At 31.0% G+C, this 17,827-nt stretch overlaps 1 protein-coding gene across 4 annotated transcripts; it reads right to left on the bottom strand.

Moving 5' to 3' along the window:
• Positions 1–7,259: 7,259 nt before the first annotated feature.
• LOC125421753 (pentatricopeptide repeat-containing protein At4g21880, mitochondrial) lies at positions 7,260–11,540 on the bottom strand. 4 transcript variants are annotated; one of them, XR_007240058.2, is made up of 5 exons: positions 11,321–11,540; positions 10,669–10,764; positions 10,441–10,539; positions 9,065–9,375; positions 7,260–7,992 (listed from the first exon to the last, which is right to left on the bottom strand). XR_007240058.2 is itself a non-coding variant. In XM_048471189.2 (4 exons), the coding sequence occupies exons 1-4, from the start codon at positions 11,411–11,413 to the stop codon at positions 9,361–9,363; spliced, it is 303 nt and encodes a 100-aa protein (XP_048327146.1). In that variant the 5' UTR covers positions 11,414–11,540; the 3' UTR covers positions 7,260–9,360. The 4 variants fall into 4 exon arrangements, 3 of the variants coding, with proteins under 3 accessions (XP_048327146.1, XP_048327147.1, XP_048327148.1); XM_048471189.2 differs by having other exon boundaries at positions 7,260–9,375; XM_048471190.2 differs by having other exon boundaries at positions 7,260–9,369.
• Between the last annotated feature and the right edge of the window lie 6,287 nt (positions 11,541–17,827).

Below are 17,827 nucleotides of genomic sequence, written 5' to 3'. Positions count from 1 at the left end.
AATAAAATAAAAAATTGTAAAAGGTCGGTTTTGGTTGAAAGTTTGGAATTTGAATTCGTTTGAGTTAGAAAAAGTGAACTTGTCATGTTTAGAGTTATTGGAATTCAATATTTACTGCTGGATATTTGAATTTTGAGTGCTAAAATGTTTGGATTAAAATTGGTAAAGAATTTGAAACAAAAACTTAAATTACAAGAACTACAACCAACAACTATTCCATATTTTGTTCAAAATTGTTCTTCCTCGTTGTTTGAATCTCTTTCTTAAATTTTATCCTTGAATTTTTTATTTCTTAATATTCTGGTCTGCTCCTTATTAATTTCAAAAATTACTTGTTGATTTACCTTATTTTTGGTTAGTTAGGCCAAGACTCTATTTTGTTAATTCACTCTGTATTCATTTGTTTTAGTTGTTGTTTTGTTGGTAAGTTTAATTAAGGCATACTTGTGATCTAGCTACTCTTTTGAATGTGTTTTAATTAGAACTTTGAGATAATTCTTTGAATGGAAAAAGGCAAGAGAGTATGAGCTTAAAAGAGGGTTAAAAGCCAAAACTAGTGTGCAAATACGAATGGCGAGACCTTGTTTGAGTGAAACACGTGAGCGAGTGACTTCGGCAAGGATTTTTGCATTATTTAGACAAACATGGTAGATTCAAGAATGATAAGAGGAGATTGCTCATTATGAATTAATGAGAGGAATCGATTGGGTTCAAGGGTGATTCTCGAGCAACGGGAAGTGGAGGTGAACCTACCAACATGATGGCAACCTTGGAACAACTTCAACGGATGAATGCTCGCTTTGATCACCTAGATCAAAGAATGGACAGATTTGAGATTTCACGAGGTGGGCCTTATCCTAGGGTGGATTTCAAAGGAGGCCGAGGGTGAGGTGGAGGGGGCATCGACATCCTAGGGTAGGATTTGAGGAAGGTAATTTTGGAAACAATCTAAAGGAGGAGTTTGATGATATTTTTGCACTCCAAGAAAGGCAAAACTGTGGAAGGCAAGCTAGAGATGAGGATGATGACCTTGGGACTGTTAAAGTGAATATCCCACCATTTTGGGAAAAAGTGATCCGGAAGGATACTTAAGGTGGGAGGAGCATATGGAGATGATATTTCATTGCCATAATTATTTTGAGGCAAAGAAGGTGAAGTTGGCCGCTTTGGAATTTGGTCATTATACATTCTAATAATGAACTAATGAGCAAAGTACCCAAGGAGAGTTGGTGATGAATTTATTACTACTTGGCAACAAATGAAAGGAGCCATAAGGAAGAGATTTGTGGCGACTCACTATCATAGGTTGCTACATCAAAGACTCTAATAACTAACTCAAGGAAGTAGGACTGTGGAAAACTACTATAAGGAGATGAAGATGCTCATGATGAGATTGCATGAATGAGGATCGTATGGTTTTTTGGTGGTTTGAATCATGAGATATCCAACCAAATGAAATTACAACAATATGTAGAGTTGGAGGAAATGCTTCATGTGGCCATCAAAATTGAAAACCAAATCAAGAGGAGGGGTACAAGCTCATGGTTTGGAGTTGTTTAATTACCTTATCTTCATTCATGCTCAATCTCATCATGAGCATCTCCATCTCTTTGTAATAATCTTCCATAGATCTACTATCTTGTGATAATGATTGTAGCCTTTGATGCAGCAACCTATGGTAATGAGTAGGTACAAATCACTTTCTCATGAATCCTTTCATTTGATGTAGAATATGAATGAAGCAATAATTCAAGGATAAAATATAAAGAAAGAATTCAAACACGAACAAGAATCAAATCGAACAAAAATATAGGATAGTTATTGGTTGTTGTTGTTTGTAATTCAGGTTTTTGTATCAAATCCTTTAACTAATTTTTAATCCAATTAATTTAGCATCCATAATTCAAATATCTAGCAACAAGAATAAATCTCCAGTAACAAAAATAAATCTCCAGCAACTCCAAAAATTGAATAAATAGTTAACAACTTAGTAGTTCAAAGAAATTTCCAGCAAACAAATTTCAACACCAAATTCAACAAAACCAGCCTTTTTATTTTTTTATTCAGCTTCTTGATGCAAATCTGCCCGTTCCCACACTATCGACAACCTTCTGGGGTGCCGACCGAATATGGATGAAGATCGGACCGATCACTAGGGCTCAAGCTAAGTGGTTTAGGGAAACCCTTGCTGCCTTTATCCACAGAGTAATTCATTCTCAAGAGGGTTTGTCCATACCCGAAGATCAAAGACCTGTTTTGAGCATACAAGTGGTGGAAGCCGATACTGACTCGAGTAGCAGTTTCGGTGCATTTATGGAGTCCGGGCAGTAAGAAATGGTTCCAACTCTTTATGGATTCAATAAATATCACTAAGAGGTCATGGAAACAAGTCAAGGCAGAAGTAAAACCAGCTGTATGGACTTCTACAGACAGCTTCAAAAGTTGGCCTTTTTCTCTTTCCTCCAAGCAAGGGCAACGTGTGGGACTCCATAATAATCTTATTTGGCATCCTAAAAAGCATATAGAAGCTGATTTGGAGCTCAAATTGGTCAAAGATTGGTTAAAGTCAACTTAAGCATATACATGAGACACAACCAATCTACTACTAATAATAAATTTCAATTTACTAAATAATCTTAATCAATTTCAGTTAAATACTCGGTAAATACTCAGTTAAATATTATAACTATATTAATTATTAATTATGTTATACTTAATTATATTAATTATGTTATGGTCTCTTCCTATAATACTTCGGGTGCTAATGAAACTATTTTAGTGAAATTTAACTGTCTTGATTCCCAAGCGATCACCCCAAAAATTCGAGTTCCTTTTAGATTTCCTTCTTGATCAATAACAACCACAGCATTGTCATCATATCGTATGATCATACCGTTCAAAAAGCTAGTATTTTAGTTTTAATTTGATTCTACTTTTTGTTTTAGGAAATTACTATTACTTTTTGGGTTTTATTTATTTACTTGCTGGAGAAATAATTTTAGGAAATTTATTATTTTATTATTTTAATTGTAAATTAATTAATTCCTAATTCAAAATAAAAAAATTAATTAATACAAATTAGTTTAGGAAATAATGCAAATTTCGGCCACCTTTAGGAAACAACAAGCATGGCCGGTTTTAACCTAGATTTTAAGGTTTTGTTTGTAACTTTGTAGCCTATTAAAAGGCTTATTTCTCAATAAGAATTAAGCATGAATTTTATACAGAAAATTATTTGTGAGATTGAATTTTCTTTGTTCTTTTGAACACCTAAAACACCATTAGTGAATAAGTGTTTTAGTTTTGACTTATCAATTGGATTTCCGTCACCTATTATGGTGTCTTTATTATATACCAAGGTTTCTAATCACAGGTTGGTTAAGGGTCAAGATGATCATTAGAACTTAAATATAATTATATCCGGGCTAATATAATACGGCTTTAGGAGCAGGTCGTCCTAGGTTCATATCATTTCTCTTCTTTTCTTTTTTTTCTCTTTTTTGCTCACAAAATATAATCTCAACTATAGTAGCAATAATTACCAACTAAATTGCAATTCTAACACCAAATAATTACCAAACTTGAGACCACTCAATACAAAGTTTGCAAAATTTGTGAATTTTGTATTTGTTGCTGCAAACTGACTTTTTTTTTTTTTTTAATACATGAGTGCAAATATTTAAGATCAAAAACAGCAAATAAAAATCAACAATAAACAAAATAACTAAGAACAAGGATAAAAAACAACTAATAAACTAGGAAACAAAAAATACGTTAAAACTAGGAAAACCTAATTTAACTAGGAATGAGTTTTATATATATATATATACATGCAAAACATGTAGAGATGGATACAACCTTAACCTAATGCTAAAATTTTTAGATTAACACAAAGCAAAATAAAACAAATAAGTTCGATCAAACCTAAACAAAATCTTGTCTCTGATACCAAATGATACGAACATAGGTCGACTCGCGCCTAAACACACATTATATTAGTCCAGATATTGATTAAGTTCAAGTTCTTATGGAAAAACTTAACCCTTAACCAACCTATGATTAAAAACCTTGGTATAATGAAGATGCCACAATAGGTCATGGATGCCCTATCGATAAGTCAAAACTAAAACACACACTCTCTAATGGTGTTTTGGGTGTTTAAAGAGAATTCTATCTCACAAAATAGATTTTGAATATTATTAGGTCTGTTCTTCCTCAAAAATAAGCCCTTAAATAGGCTAGATTCACAAAACAACAAACCCTAAAAAATTAAGACAAAACTAGCCAAAAGAATTAGGAAACCTAATGTGGCCGAATTTTCTCTCTCCTTTCCTAATCTAATTTTGATTAATTAATTACTTGGTTTTGAATTAGGAATTAATTAATTTATAATGAAAATAATAAAATAATAACTTTCCTAAGATGATTTTTCCAGCAAATAAATAGATAGAAACCAAATAAAAGACTAATTTCCTAAAACAAAAGTTAAAATCAAATTAGGAAACTAAATAACTATATTTTTTACTAAGCTATCTTTAACCATTCTTTGACCAATTTAAGCTCTAAATCAGCTTCCACATGCCTCGTAGGATGCCAAATAGGATTATCATTGAGTCCTACACATTGCCTTTGATTGGAACAAAGAGAAAATGCCAACTCAGTAAAATACAGTAAAACCGTCCAAACTCCCTCCTTTGCACACACCACCTGTTTGGATGCTTTAGGTCCTGCCTTGTCTTGATTATATGACCTCTTAGAGATATTCATTGAATCCATGGGAGGTGTTGGAACCATTTCTCACTGCCCAGAGTCCATATTTGTACTAAAATAGCTACCCAGGTCTGTATCGGCCTCAACCACTTGGATGCTTAAAACAGATCTTGTATCTTTGGGTATTGACAAGCCCTTTTGAGAATTAATTACTCCCTATATAAAAGTAGTCAGGTTGTCCTTAAATTTCTTAGCTTGAGCCCTAGTGATTTACCCGGTTTTCATCCGTATCTGGTCAACACCCCAACGAGCTGTCGGTTGTGTGGGTACGGGCATAGTCTCATCATGGTTAGGCTACCAAATATGCATTAGGTATGAAAAAATCTAGAAAAATTTTCATATCTATTTACTTGCCTCAACCAATGAAAATTGGAAGAAAAAGTCATAAAATATAAAGCTTTTCCATTTCCTTTAACACATGGAAACCGATGAAAATTGCAAAACATGTCGAAAATGAATGAAAATTGCAAAAAATGTCGAAACTTCATTTTTTTAAAATATTCTTCAACAATTTTTGCCAGTTATGGCAAGCAAACATATTTGAAAAATGTTTATATATTTTATCACATGAAGTACATATATGGAATCCTAACTAGATTTAAAGTTAAATATAATACTTCATAAATTAATATAAAGCATTCCCACATAAATTTTCCTTACAAAAAAAAAAAAAAAAAAAACCCAAATTATTGAAAAAAAAATATAATAACTTACACTAAAGAACACATGAAATTATAAAACCTTGACCAAATTTGACCAATTAGACTACATGTATGTCCCAAGATTTGACTTTTTGGTTTGGAAAAGTTTTGGCTTTCATCGTATATGCTTGCATAAAGCTCATTGATATAAGCTCATACACTAGTGATACACCTAATTTTGGGTTATGTCAATATCCAAGATTTTGGGTTAAGCATCAGTATTATATCAATATCCAAATCAATCCAAGATTTTTTTTTTTTTTTTAGTAACCCACAACCTATATATACCTTGAGGGGGCATGCCATAGAATGAAACAAATCAAGAAATATCCAAAATACTCTCGTAATGCTCCCAAAACCTAAGCCACCATTTCCCCCTTTGGCCATTACAAACCATGAGCAAAACTTGTCAGAAATCACCAAAATCTACCCCATCACTAACTATTTTAATCGACGTGCATCTGACCTTGAGATTGCCTATGAAGAATTCGACCAACCCATAAAATGTCAAGCCAATTGACCTACAAACACACTAGGATCAGAGAAATTTTCAACGTCCACAAGAAGCTGCACTTTCTTTATGCAATCGATGTTTCACCTCAACTTTCCCCCCATTTTGACTAATTGGACTTTGACATCCCTAACCATCATGTTACCCATCAAGTGTTCATTTTTTAACAAAATTCTCATTGGAAAAGCTACTAAATGTTGGGATCAGGCACTTTTCTAATGAGGTGCGATTTTTTGGTTCACGGGAATTTTGGTTGGTTTTCAACTATTTTAAGCTATGCCATATGTTCCTCCCTTTCTTTTGGACCCTTTAAGTTCATTTCTAACTTTTTTTTTACCTGATCCCAATTGTTTTGTGAGATACAAAGAGAACATATTTGGTTGAAACTTTCCTTGCATTTTTTGATCAGGTTTTTGGACCAAGGCATTTGTACTGAACCTGATGGCTATCTTGTAGCTAAGAAGGAGTGAGCATCATCAGTATCTGTGAGTGAAATTACTTTCAAAAATAGTTTTAGGCATGTTTAAAAATCAAATTTCATGGTTTTGAAACCCTATGTGAATTTTAGATAATTATGCTTATGTATGTTATCATTTTATGTAATTTATGGAAAAATTTTCAATGATTCCAAACTCTAATAAGCTCATAATAAACTTATAAACTTAGCATTTAAATATTTTGGTATTTGAAAAAAATTTTTAGCAATCAGAAAAACATGATCACTGTGTAATCACTTAAACGTTGTAACTAATTATTTTTAGTTACCAACAAATATTTAATTGTTAAAACTAAAAAATTTTAGCGGCTAGATTTTGTTATTTTAAGATTAAATTTTAACCTCTGAAAATCTCTAAAAAAAATAACATTTTAATCAAATTTGGCAACATAAAACTATATAAATGATCAATTTCACAATTATAAATCACCAATATTATAATCACTAAAAACAACATTTTAAGACCAAATTGTTTGGTCATTGACGATCACTTAAAGCAACCAACATGTTGGCCACTTAATGACTTTACATATTTAAAAATATTGTTAACCACAAACAATCTGTCAATGATACTCTTATTTAGCAACCAAACATTAGTAGATAATAAAATTTTGACTTTTGCTAAGACTTTCAGCAATCAAAATTTGGTCAATAGAAGCCAATTTTTTAGTTTAATCATTTTAAAATTAATATTAATAAATCTTAAATTAATCAAGTACTGATAATGCAAAAATAGAATGTAAAGCAAATTATTAAATTTTTATAATTCAAGATATTTAAATAATATTTATAAAAACTATAATTGACTTTCCATCGAAATAATTGTTGTTACTTAATAAAATGATTAAATGTGTACAAATATAGATAATAAAATCTATAAACAAATGTAGTAAACAGTACAGATGGCAGTGGCAAGAAGAAATGTAGGTGGAACCATGGACGCAAATGTTGCATTGAACTTGTAATTGCAATAATTTTAACCACATGTACTCCATTACATCGAACTTGAGCATCATCCTTATATTTTTTAATCTAAAAAAATAATAACTTAAATTAAATGAAACCAACCTAGTATAACAATTGGCTAACAATAATAAGATAACTAAAAAAACTCCAACTATGTTACAGTGTCTAAACTAAATGAATATACATTATGAAAACTAAAACCTTAAATTTAGAATTCCACCTATCTTATGAAAAACCCTCTAAACCCAAACATGAAAAAATGCTAATTACTATTGACATTACAAAAAAAGAACTAATGGGAAATAAAGAAGTGACATAAAAAATTGAAATTCAAACTAATATAATATATATATATATATATATAAAGACAATGTGAAAAGCTATAAGACTATATATATATATATATATATATATAAAGACAATGTGAAAAGCTATAAGACTATCACTTAATTATCCAAAAGCCTTTCTCTACCCATCAATCCTAAACCACCATTATCCAAAAGGTGCACCTGGAAAAATTATGAGGTTTGACGAAACACTCTGCATACCTGCACACTTGCATTACGGAACAGGGTAAGTATTTAATGGAGCTCAAACCTCCATAATAACTTAAAAGAAGCCTTAGAAATGATATAATGCTGTGGTCATTTCCCACTTTTCTATATGCAAAATTGTTTATAAGCCTCATTGACTTTGAATGGCCTAATTATAGTTGGAATGATAGCAGTGCAAAATCAGGGGGGAAAAAAAACAAAGAAGAAGGTAAGAGAGTAATACACCTCATAGACGATCATCTTCTCTAGAGACAAGACACTAAATAATAAATAATGTCATTTTCAAATACAATTTTAAGGGCAGATCTCCATTATGCCCATTATAGAATTTAATCTATAAGATTAAGCATGCCAAACAACATTTTATATCAACATCCAAGAAAATCACTTGCCAAAATAAAATATTCATAAGTTAAAGAATCTCCAGTACACCCTTTGTTTGAGGTATGTATTCATTTCCAGAGGAAGAGTACTTAAGAAGCAATGCAATTCTTTTAGAAAGTCGAAAGAGAGTGTTCTTTGGCTCTCCATAAAAAGAGCCAAAAACACTTTCTTTTGCCTTACTTTAATAATAAATTCCATTCTACAAAACATCCACTACTATGTTCATGTAATTATCAAAATAAACAAGAAATTCATGGAATCTAGGAACCTCAGCTTTTTATATGTTTACTAGACCAAGAGAAATAATGAACAAAATATGAATAGAAAATATATTAATTACCAGAACTGCAAATAGCATTGTTAATATCATAGGCATGTAATCACAAGAAAATAACGAAACATGTTCAGCCATCAGATAACCATGCTGTAAATAGATGTGAAATGCCCAACGCTAATAATTATATGTATCATATGAATGTCTATTTGTAAGTTTATACAAGCATGATTAAAAAATGAAAATACAAATTATATATATTGAGGGGGTAAAAAAAAGTAAAAAATCAATTTAATGAATTTTCTTTTTCTTTGGGAAACCTAAAAAAAAAAAATTGGAACAAATTGAAGTATACAATGTTCTAAATCAAAACATTTAATTGAAAATAAATAAATAAATCAAACTCACCAGACTCTGCTCTTTAGTGCAGGCTCATTCATCATCTCATGGGTGAGAAAATGGCACTCTTCGTGTGTAATGCTTTCTATCCTGCTTTCTTGTCAACTCCACTTCATTAACTGATCTTGCAAATCTCCTTCCATTATTTGCTGTTTTTGGCCATGAAGGGCTAGATCTCTCATGCAGATCTTCGGAGGATGAAGTCTTATCCACTACTAAACCCGATAATTTAGACAAGTTGGCTCTACTTGAAACCATAAGAGGATGAATATGTTCCCTCCCAGGTTTCGTTCCTCGCTCATGATTTAGTGGTCCTGAAACTGAAACCCCTTATTAAGATTCTCTGGAAAATCTTTCCTTGCATCTTTAGCAGCTTGTTACTATTTAGGTGGATCAATCAGAAAACCAAAAAGAGCTTCATCTCGACGAGGATTGAAAATTTCACTTAGGCTCTTTGCATTGGGCTGATCTTACCTTTTTTGTAATTAGAAAACAAATTAACTAGAACTAAGGATGATGCAAATTTAAAAATAAAAGCTATGACATTCATACTTACCCTAAAATTAGCAATGAAACATAATAAGATGGAAGCAAAGGCAAGTCCGGTTTCACAGCTTGCTTTTAGGATTGTATGCTACCATTCAATGAAACTTTCTAATATAATAGCCATGCTCCTCACTGACAGTCAAACAAATTTTTATACTAGCAATTATGGGAAGTATTACCATGCTACGAGCCAATACTTGTCTTATAGTTATAGAGATCATACAAAAGCTACATGAAGCCTCATCGTAGCTTGAACAAACCGTGCAACCCAAAAACACTATAACTCAACTCAAAAGCAAAAAAGCCTCAATCTTAAACAAACAGTGCTCATTCATAGCAAACACTATGTTATTTTCAATTTTCCTTAGAATTTTCTATCTGGCGTTGATTACTACATAGGAGGAGGGGGTAAGGGGAGAGAGGTAAGGAGATAAAGCAAGTAATACATTTTGAAATTAAAGAAAAGCCCTCTTCTTTGAAATCTTTATGCAATAGGAAAGTTGATACGATTGTGAATATGAGAATGTATCAAATAATAGAAAACCAAAACTTTTTAGTCTTTAATTCTCAAATATCATCACAAAAAAGCAATGGGCATTCATAAACAACCAAGTGCAACAAGCACAGGAATGGCAAAAGCATCCGATGAAACAAAGGAAACAACCTCTCTGAAGTACCCTCCCAATATGAATATGAGAATAGATCAAATAAAAGAAAACCAAAACTTTTTAGTCTTTAATTCTCAAAAAAATATCACAAAAAAGCAGTGGGCATTCATAAACAACCAAATGCACAAACATAAGAATGGAAACAGCATCCGATGAAACAAAGGAAACTACCTCTCTGAAGTACCCTCTCAGTATGGCATTGTACATGTTAGCTGTTGGCTTCAAATTCATTTTCTCCAAATCATTAAGCATTCCATATGCACCATCAAACTACAATAAAAGGAGTATATAACATTATATTGAGGCATGACTTATTTATCAAACTTAGTTCTCAGAAAAAAGAAACCAAGGCATATGTGTTTGCACAAATGGGAAGGGGGGAACAAGTGAAAACCTTACATCCTTGATTTTGACGCATAAAGTTATCATAAGCCTGAATGTTTCACTAATTGGCTTCAAATTCTGGTGACAAATCACTGAGTTAACATGGTGAACCTAAATGATTAAATTTGATCGAAGAGATATCAGTGCAAAAAAGACAACTACCAACAGAAAAATTAAAAATAAAAATTTATAAATGTCCACATGAATACAAAAGAGATAACTAAAACTCCAACTGGCAAATCATCAAAAGTTATGAAGACCGGGCATTCAAATAGTTTATTTTTTCTACTTCTCTTATTACTTCAACAAAGAAGTACAAACTACTCTAAAATTCTATGAATTGGTGGATAAGATCAGAAAACAAATAAAAAAAATGGGAAGGTTCTAACACTGAAATGGGATCTGGTGGATGGGAGACAAAAATTTTAGGGATTTGGGTATGTAGTGCAATGTTCGGGGATTTGAGCAGAGTTGAGGATGTGGGTTCGAAGTTCTTCACAAAAAAACTCATAGCTTTGCCAAAACTGGTTTTAGCTTTTGAAGCCTACCCAAAATCGCTTGGGAGTCTAAAGACAAAACAACAACAAATGCAAGTTGCAGAGGGTGGGGGAGATGGAGAGATAGAGGGGGGAAAAGGAAAAGAGAGAAGTAAAGAGGTGAAGCACACCTGAAAGGCAGTGAGAGCGGGATTATCCGTCAGTCCGATAGAGAAGAAACACGGAAGAAATTTGTAAGCCACCGTAGAGAAGGGGGATGACATTGTTGGAGTGACGAAGCGCTGCAAAGTCTCAAAAAGGGCTAGGGCAAAATGTTGTTTTGACTAGAAGGGATGGAATGGAAGGGAAGGGCGGGCAAATTTCCCACCAAGCCAAAATCAAAAATCGATATATTTGGCAAAAACAAAAATTTTATATTTTATATGATAAACAAATTAATATAATGTTTTATATATAACATGGACTTTCAACAATAGTATTAATTGACTTTGTTAATTTACTGAAATAGTATTAATGTTAATCTAAATAGTCAAATGTAAATTTTAATTATTATTTTTTTTATATATAAAATTATTATAAAATATATAATATGGAATAAATCTAAAACCGGATCGATCCGTACTGCAGGGGCAACAGGCTTAATGGTGGGCAATGATCTTGGGCCTATTGGCCTTTGACCTTCGCTACCATACTGCAGGGGCAACAGGCTCAATGGTGAGCTATGATTTTGGACCTATTGGCCTTTGACCTTCGCTACCATCATAGAATCCTAAAACTTTTCACCAAACAGGTCACACAGTAAATTTTTTTTGTCGGATCAATTAGAATTCGGATCATCAACTCTAACATGTATATATTTGTGTTGAAATATATATTGCTAATATTATGTAATATTGGCTTAATAACATGTTAAATCCTATTCCAAAAGGATTTTAATTTTTAATCATGTATCAAGTAAGACCACTTTATTAAGTCCACTCTTTCCTAAAAGAAAAATACGTTATATTTTAAGATAAAATATTCCCTCCCTTTCTCTCTTTCTATATATATAGTTTTTCATTATATGGGTTAGAGAAATCAAATTAAAATATTTATATAAGAAAATAATGACAATGCCATTAATGTTTTTTTGAATGAAAATTATATAGTTTGCTCTCCTAACAAATATCTTACTTTATAATGAAAATTATAGTAATATGGAAAATATTATTTATAATCATTGATGACCATCATTAGGGATGTTCGGTCTAAGCCCAAAAAATTTAAAAAAAAAAAAAACCAATTAAATTGAAACCAATTGAAAATTGAAAAAATTGAATGCCATCAATTGGTTAGCTAAATCGATCAAAATGTAGGCGATTGTTATCCGTATTTATTTTTCAAAGCCAATAATTAATTGAACCAATAAAAAAATAAAAGAAGAATCGAAATTGACCAACCAATAGTTGGATGCTTTTCAAAATGCCAAAATTGATTTTCTATCCAATAACATACTGATCAAAATTTTATCCGTATTGATTTTTCAAATCCAATAATTAATTGAACCAATAAAAAAATAATAGAAGAATTGAAATTGACCAATCAATAGTTGGATGCTTTTCAAAATGTCAAAATTGATTTTCTATCGAATAACTTACTAATCAAAATTTTCCATTCAAAAACTAAATCGATTAAATATGATTGTTGAATTTACTCTTACCCATCATTAGTGACATATTAACATGACAACTTAATAGGCTACCATCAAGAGTACACTTTCTCATAATATAAGAAAAATAATAAATACAATCAATTAATGTTTATAAACCAACTTAGCATAGGTCCTAACAATCACTAGTGGTGGAAAATAGTGCATCTTTATTTGTATGGGTACATCATGATGATATCATTTTATTTTTTTTCCTTTTATAAACCAAGAAATGGGAGATTTTAATATTAAATGTAGTTGAATTTAAAATTTAAAGGTTATCATCAATGATCATTGTTATTTAAATCATCCCAAAAAAGCATTTAAGCAAATGATTAAACACTAAGCTAAATGGTTAATTGGTAACTTATAGCTTCTACATATCAAATATGGTTTCTATTATAAAGTGAAGGAGAGTTCCTATTTCATTAATATTATATATAATATTGTTTATATCAGTAGCTATATTTAAAGTATAAATAAATCTATGTATGTATATATGTATGATAATGTATACATGTCCACACATACATATATATATATATATATATGAATTCAAATAAACAAGTACCAATTACAAATATATATATATATATATATATCGAGAGAGAGAGAGAGAGAGAGAGAGAGAGAGAGAAGTAGTTATAAATAATAAAAGAAAAATCTCAAACGACCAATTTTTTTATCACTAAAAGGTATTATCCTTTATTTTTAGTGTATTTTTTTAATTATTTATGCTATCACTTGGTTCCTCATGTTTAGTCGTCAAAGGTGTATTATATCATCATTTTTTTTAATTTCAAAAAATTTCAATTGTCAACTTTTGGTTCGCTAATGCAACATTTTAATAATAAAAGCTTTTAGATCGCCTCAGATGTTATATTCATATTCTATCAAAAAAAAAAAAAATCTTATATTAATATTTTTGTTACATTATTTTAATCACTACAGTTATACATAACAACTATGTGCTCACCAAAAGTTGTATCTAGTAAATAATATATTTGTGCTCTTTTTAAGCAACCAACCTACATCTACTCATCCATTATTAGTATTAGTGACCAATTCATTGGCCACTAACACAAAATTTTAAGTGACCAAAGAATTGTCACTAATCTCATGCATTTATTTTTATTTTCATTTTTAATTACTTAGATTATTAATAACCAAATTATTGATAAGTGATAATTAATTTCAGTGACCAATACATATTTGGTCATTGAAAAATCTTCTTCCGACTAAAAAAATGCGGGAAAAACTTTCCGCTCTCACATTGAATAACCAAAATTTAATTGGTCACTGAAAACTAAGATTTAGTGACCAATCCTAGGTTGCTAAAAATGGTACCTTACCATTTTTCCAATATGAGATACCAAAAGTTTTAGTGACCATAATATGGTCACTAATGTTAACCTTTAACGACCAAAAAATTTTGGTTGCAAAAGATTTGGTCACTAATTTCCATTTTTTTTGTAGTGAGGGGACCAAGAAGAGCCAGAGAGAGAGAGAGAGAGAGAGTGGTGAGAATGAGGAGACAGAATAGACAAACAGAAAGATTTAGAGACAGAAAGGAGGGAGACAGAGAGAGTAAAGAAGAAAAATTGGAGAGAGAAAGGGGGACCAATAATTTTTTTTTTTTCCAAGGAATTTCAATTTTCCTCCTAATTTGGGGCAAAATAAAATTCTACATTTTAATAAAACTTTCCTCTTGGTTTTCCATTCTTTTTTTTTTTTCAAACTTATTTTAGAACAAAATAGGGGATTTTAATTTTTTTTTTCCCTCCTTTTCTCTTGTATTTTGTAAGGTTCAAATAGACCCTCAGGTATTGTTTGGTGCATTGTATTAGGATGTATTAAAACATGGGATTTTATTAGCTAATACCATTGGCCTTGTTTGGATGTAAACATGTGGGTGTATAAAATAATACACCTCATCAATTTTTATACACTTCAAGCAGGATAACTAATACAACCTAAAAGTTTTGTCTTATGGTATTATTTGGCATGTCGTATTATGATATATTAGAACCTAGGATGCATTAGCTAATACCCTTGGCCTTGTTTGGATGTAAACACGCTTGTGTATAAAATACACCTCATCAATTTTTATGCACTTCAAGCGAGATAACTAATGCAACCTAAAGTTCTTTATTATGTAGTGCAGGTGAAGCTGAAAACTGATCTCTGGTATTGCCCCATCTCTCCATCCAAAATCTCCAATGTTGGTTGGTCTCTGGTAAGGCTTCTCAATTTGTTTTTTTATTTTTTCAACTTAAAGCTTTCCTTTTAGCTTTCCTTTTTCTCTTTGTATTATTTTTTTCTCTCTTCTCATCTATAGTTTTTTTCTTCCTATTATCTCTCGACTACAAGAAGGAAGAAAAACAATCTCTTTGATCTGTCTCCAACTTGATTTTTATTTTTATCATCCCTTTTTCTACCTTATTTTTATTTTAAATTTCCGTGGCCTCTTGAATAAATCTGTTTGCTCTAGCTATTTCCAACCCTCTCTAAAAATGTAAAAAGAACCATCAATTTTGTAGATCATTCAGAAGTTCAAAGCGCCGAAGCTGACTGCATCCTTACTTTAATTTATCTAATAGCATACAATATAAAATTTAAATGAAGGTGTCCATTTCTTCTTCTTCTTCTTCTTCTTCTTCTTTGAGAATATTGTAAGTAAACTATCCAATGGATAGCAAAGAACTGCCTTTAGTTAAGCCAAATAGTCATGGGAAAGCTTTGTTTGTTAGAATACCTAAGAACTGGTTCAGAACCTAAATTATTTATAGTTTTTATAAAATCATAGTATATTATGTAATAAAACATAGTCAAAAGATGAAATATTGTTCATTACTGAAAAAGAAACAAAAAATGAAAGATAGTTGAAATAGGATGAAACGTGCTTTGATATTGTATTGCGTATGCGGGTAGCTTACATGACAATTTGATTCCTGAATTGGTACACATAAAAATAATTTCATGTTTGAATAATTTATTTATCTCAGATTACATAACGCATTAGCTTTTTAATTTCATTGCGTTATTGACCCAAAAAAAAAAAAATGTCATTGCATTTTCCAATTTCAACCATTTCTTTTCCTTTTATATTTTTTGCCTGTCTTTTCTGCTTGGACTCTTCCGTCTATAAGTATTTTCATCCTCTGTTATTTGTTTCTAAACTGGATTATATAAACAGAGATACTTTAGGCCAAGAAAAAATATCTGATGCGATCGGAGTTTTACAGAGAGCAGCTATTGCAAAAGGCTAAGAGTGAATCAGATATTTGTAATATTTTTGTTTTCTATGAAGGTATCATTGTTCTCATCTGTAAATGCAGGCTATTTTTCATCGCTCTCATCGTTCTAATCTCATCTGTACAGGTCATTGTAGCATCATTTTCATTTAGCATTTTACTGATTCAGATAGCCAATTGACAAGTGAGTTTTAAAAATTTAAAGTTTGGCATGTATGAATTTTTAAATTTAAACATTGTTTTGGTTTTTGAATTGGTTTTCTTGCTCTATTGTTTGTTTGTTTATTTATTTATTTATTTTTAATGCTTTTGTGTTTTTCCCCTCCACTATGATTATGTTTCTTTCTCCCTCTCTCTAGTACTGTGGCCTCATGTTATCAGTACAGAAAGTTTTGGAACACAAATAGCTATCAAATTTTTTCTTGTACATATAAGTGGCAAAACAGAGTTAGTTTGTCCTCTTTATCCCTCTCTTTCTCATGCAGCTGACTTTGTCTAACTTTTCGCTAGTCCTTTTCAATAAACTTTTTAGCTTAATAGATTAAGGATGTACAACATGAGCATCATAAAACAGATGAAAGAAAGCTGTGAGTTACGATGATGTACATGGCAGTAGCTTCAGAATTGATAAATTAGAAACTTGTTCAATGGTTGTCGTATTTTTTTAGATTGATTAAATTTGTTTTCTCTGATTTCAAGTTCTGTATTGGAGATTCATAAGCCACTTGTCAAAATGATAGAGACTAAGCACCACCCTTGCATATATAATTTGTTCATTCAGATAATGGGCGTGGTGATAAGATTTGTGACTCTAAACTTCCTTCATATACTATTTAGATAAATACATAATAAATACTACTAGTATACACATAAAAGAAGAACCAAACTACTATATAAATGGGATGATTTTGTTTATTATTTCAAAATTATTTTCCAAACAAATTATAAAAATTGATATTGAATGAGCGTAAAATTTTTAAATAATCAAAATCACTGTCAACGAGATGTGTAGTACAAGCGATTATTAATATGTTCCCAAAAATAAGAAAAAAAGAAAAGAGATCATTAATTTTATGAGTTTTAGCTAATTAATGACAGCACTAATATTTTATTTCTTGATTAGAATTATGTGTCATTTGTTTTAGATGCTAATCAATAGGAGATAAGCTAATGAAGGCAAATGCCATTTGCAAGTGGAAATTTCTTGATCATTATTTTCAAATTTGTTGTATATTCTTTTAGAAGTGATAATATTGATTTACTTTTTTTTTTTTTTTTATGGGTAGATATGGATCAAAAAAAGGTATTTGAATTCTAACTATAAGGGTGTGGCACTTACACATGATGGGCCTAATGTTGCTGCTGGTGTTGTGAATATTAAAGAGCAGACATGAGACGAAATTGAGTTATTCAGATAGTATAATAGGCAATAATGACTTGGAATGCATCAACTTCGAGAAGAACTTTTGGAATATTATGAGAGCTACTTTGTAATGATGAAAGGAGCAAGAAAGATGGTGTAGTATCATTAGAGAAGCAAGTATGTATGTTTTTACGTATACTTGCTCACTTGTGAACAATCGTACAATTGGCAATAGATTTAAGAGATTGGGAGAAATAATTAGTAGGTATTTAAATTCTATCTTTCATGGTATATTATGGTTGCAAGGTAAATTACTTCATGTGTCAGAACCAGTTCGTGAAAATTGTACCGATGATAGGTGGAGATGGTTTAA

Source organism: Ziziphus jujuba, chromosome 4, assembly GCF_031755915.1.
Source record: "Ziziphus jujuba cultivar Dongzao chromosome 4, ASM3175591v1".
In the NCBI taxonomy this organism is placed as follows: domain Eukaryota; kingdom Viridiplantae; phylum Streptophyta; class Magnoliopsida; order Rosales; family Rhamnaceae; genus Ziziphus; species Ziziphus jujuba.
The sequence above is the reverse complement of the archived record's forward strand: the minus strand, read 5'-3'. Positions and strand labels throughout refer to the sequence as shown.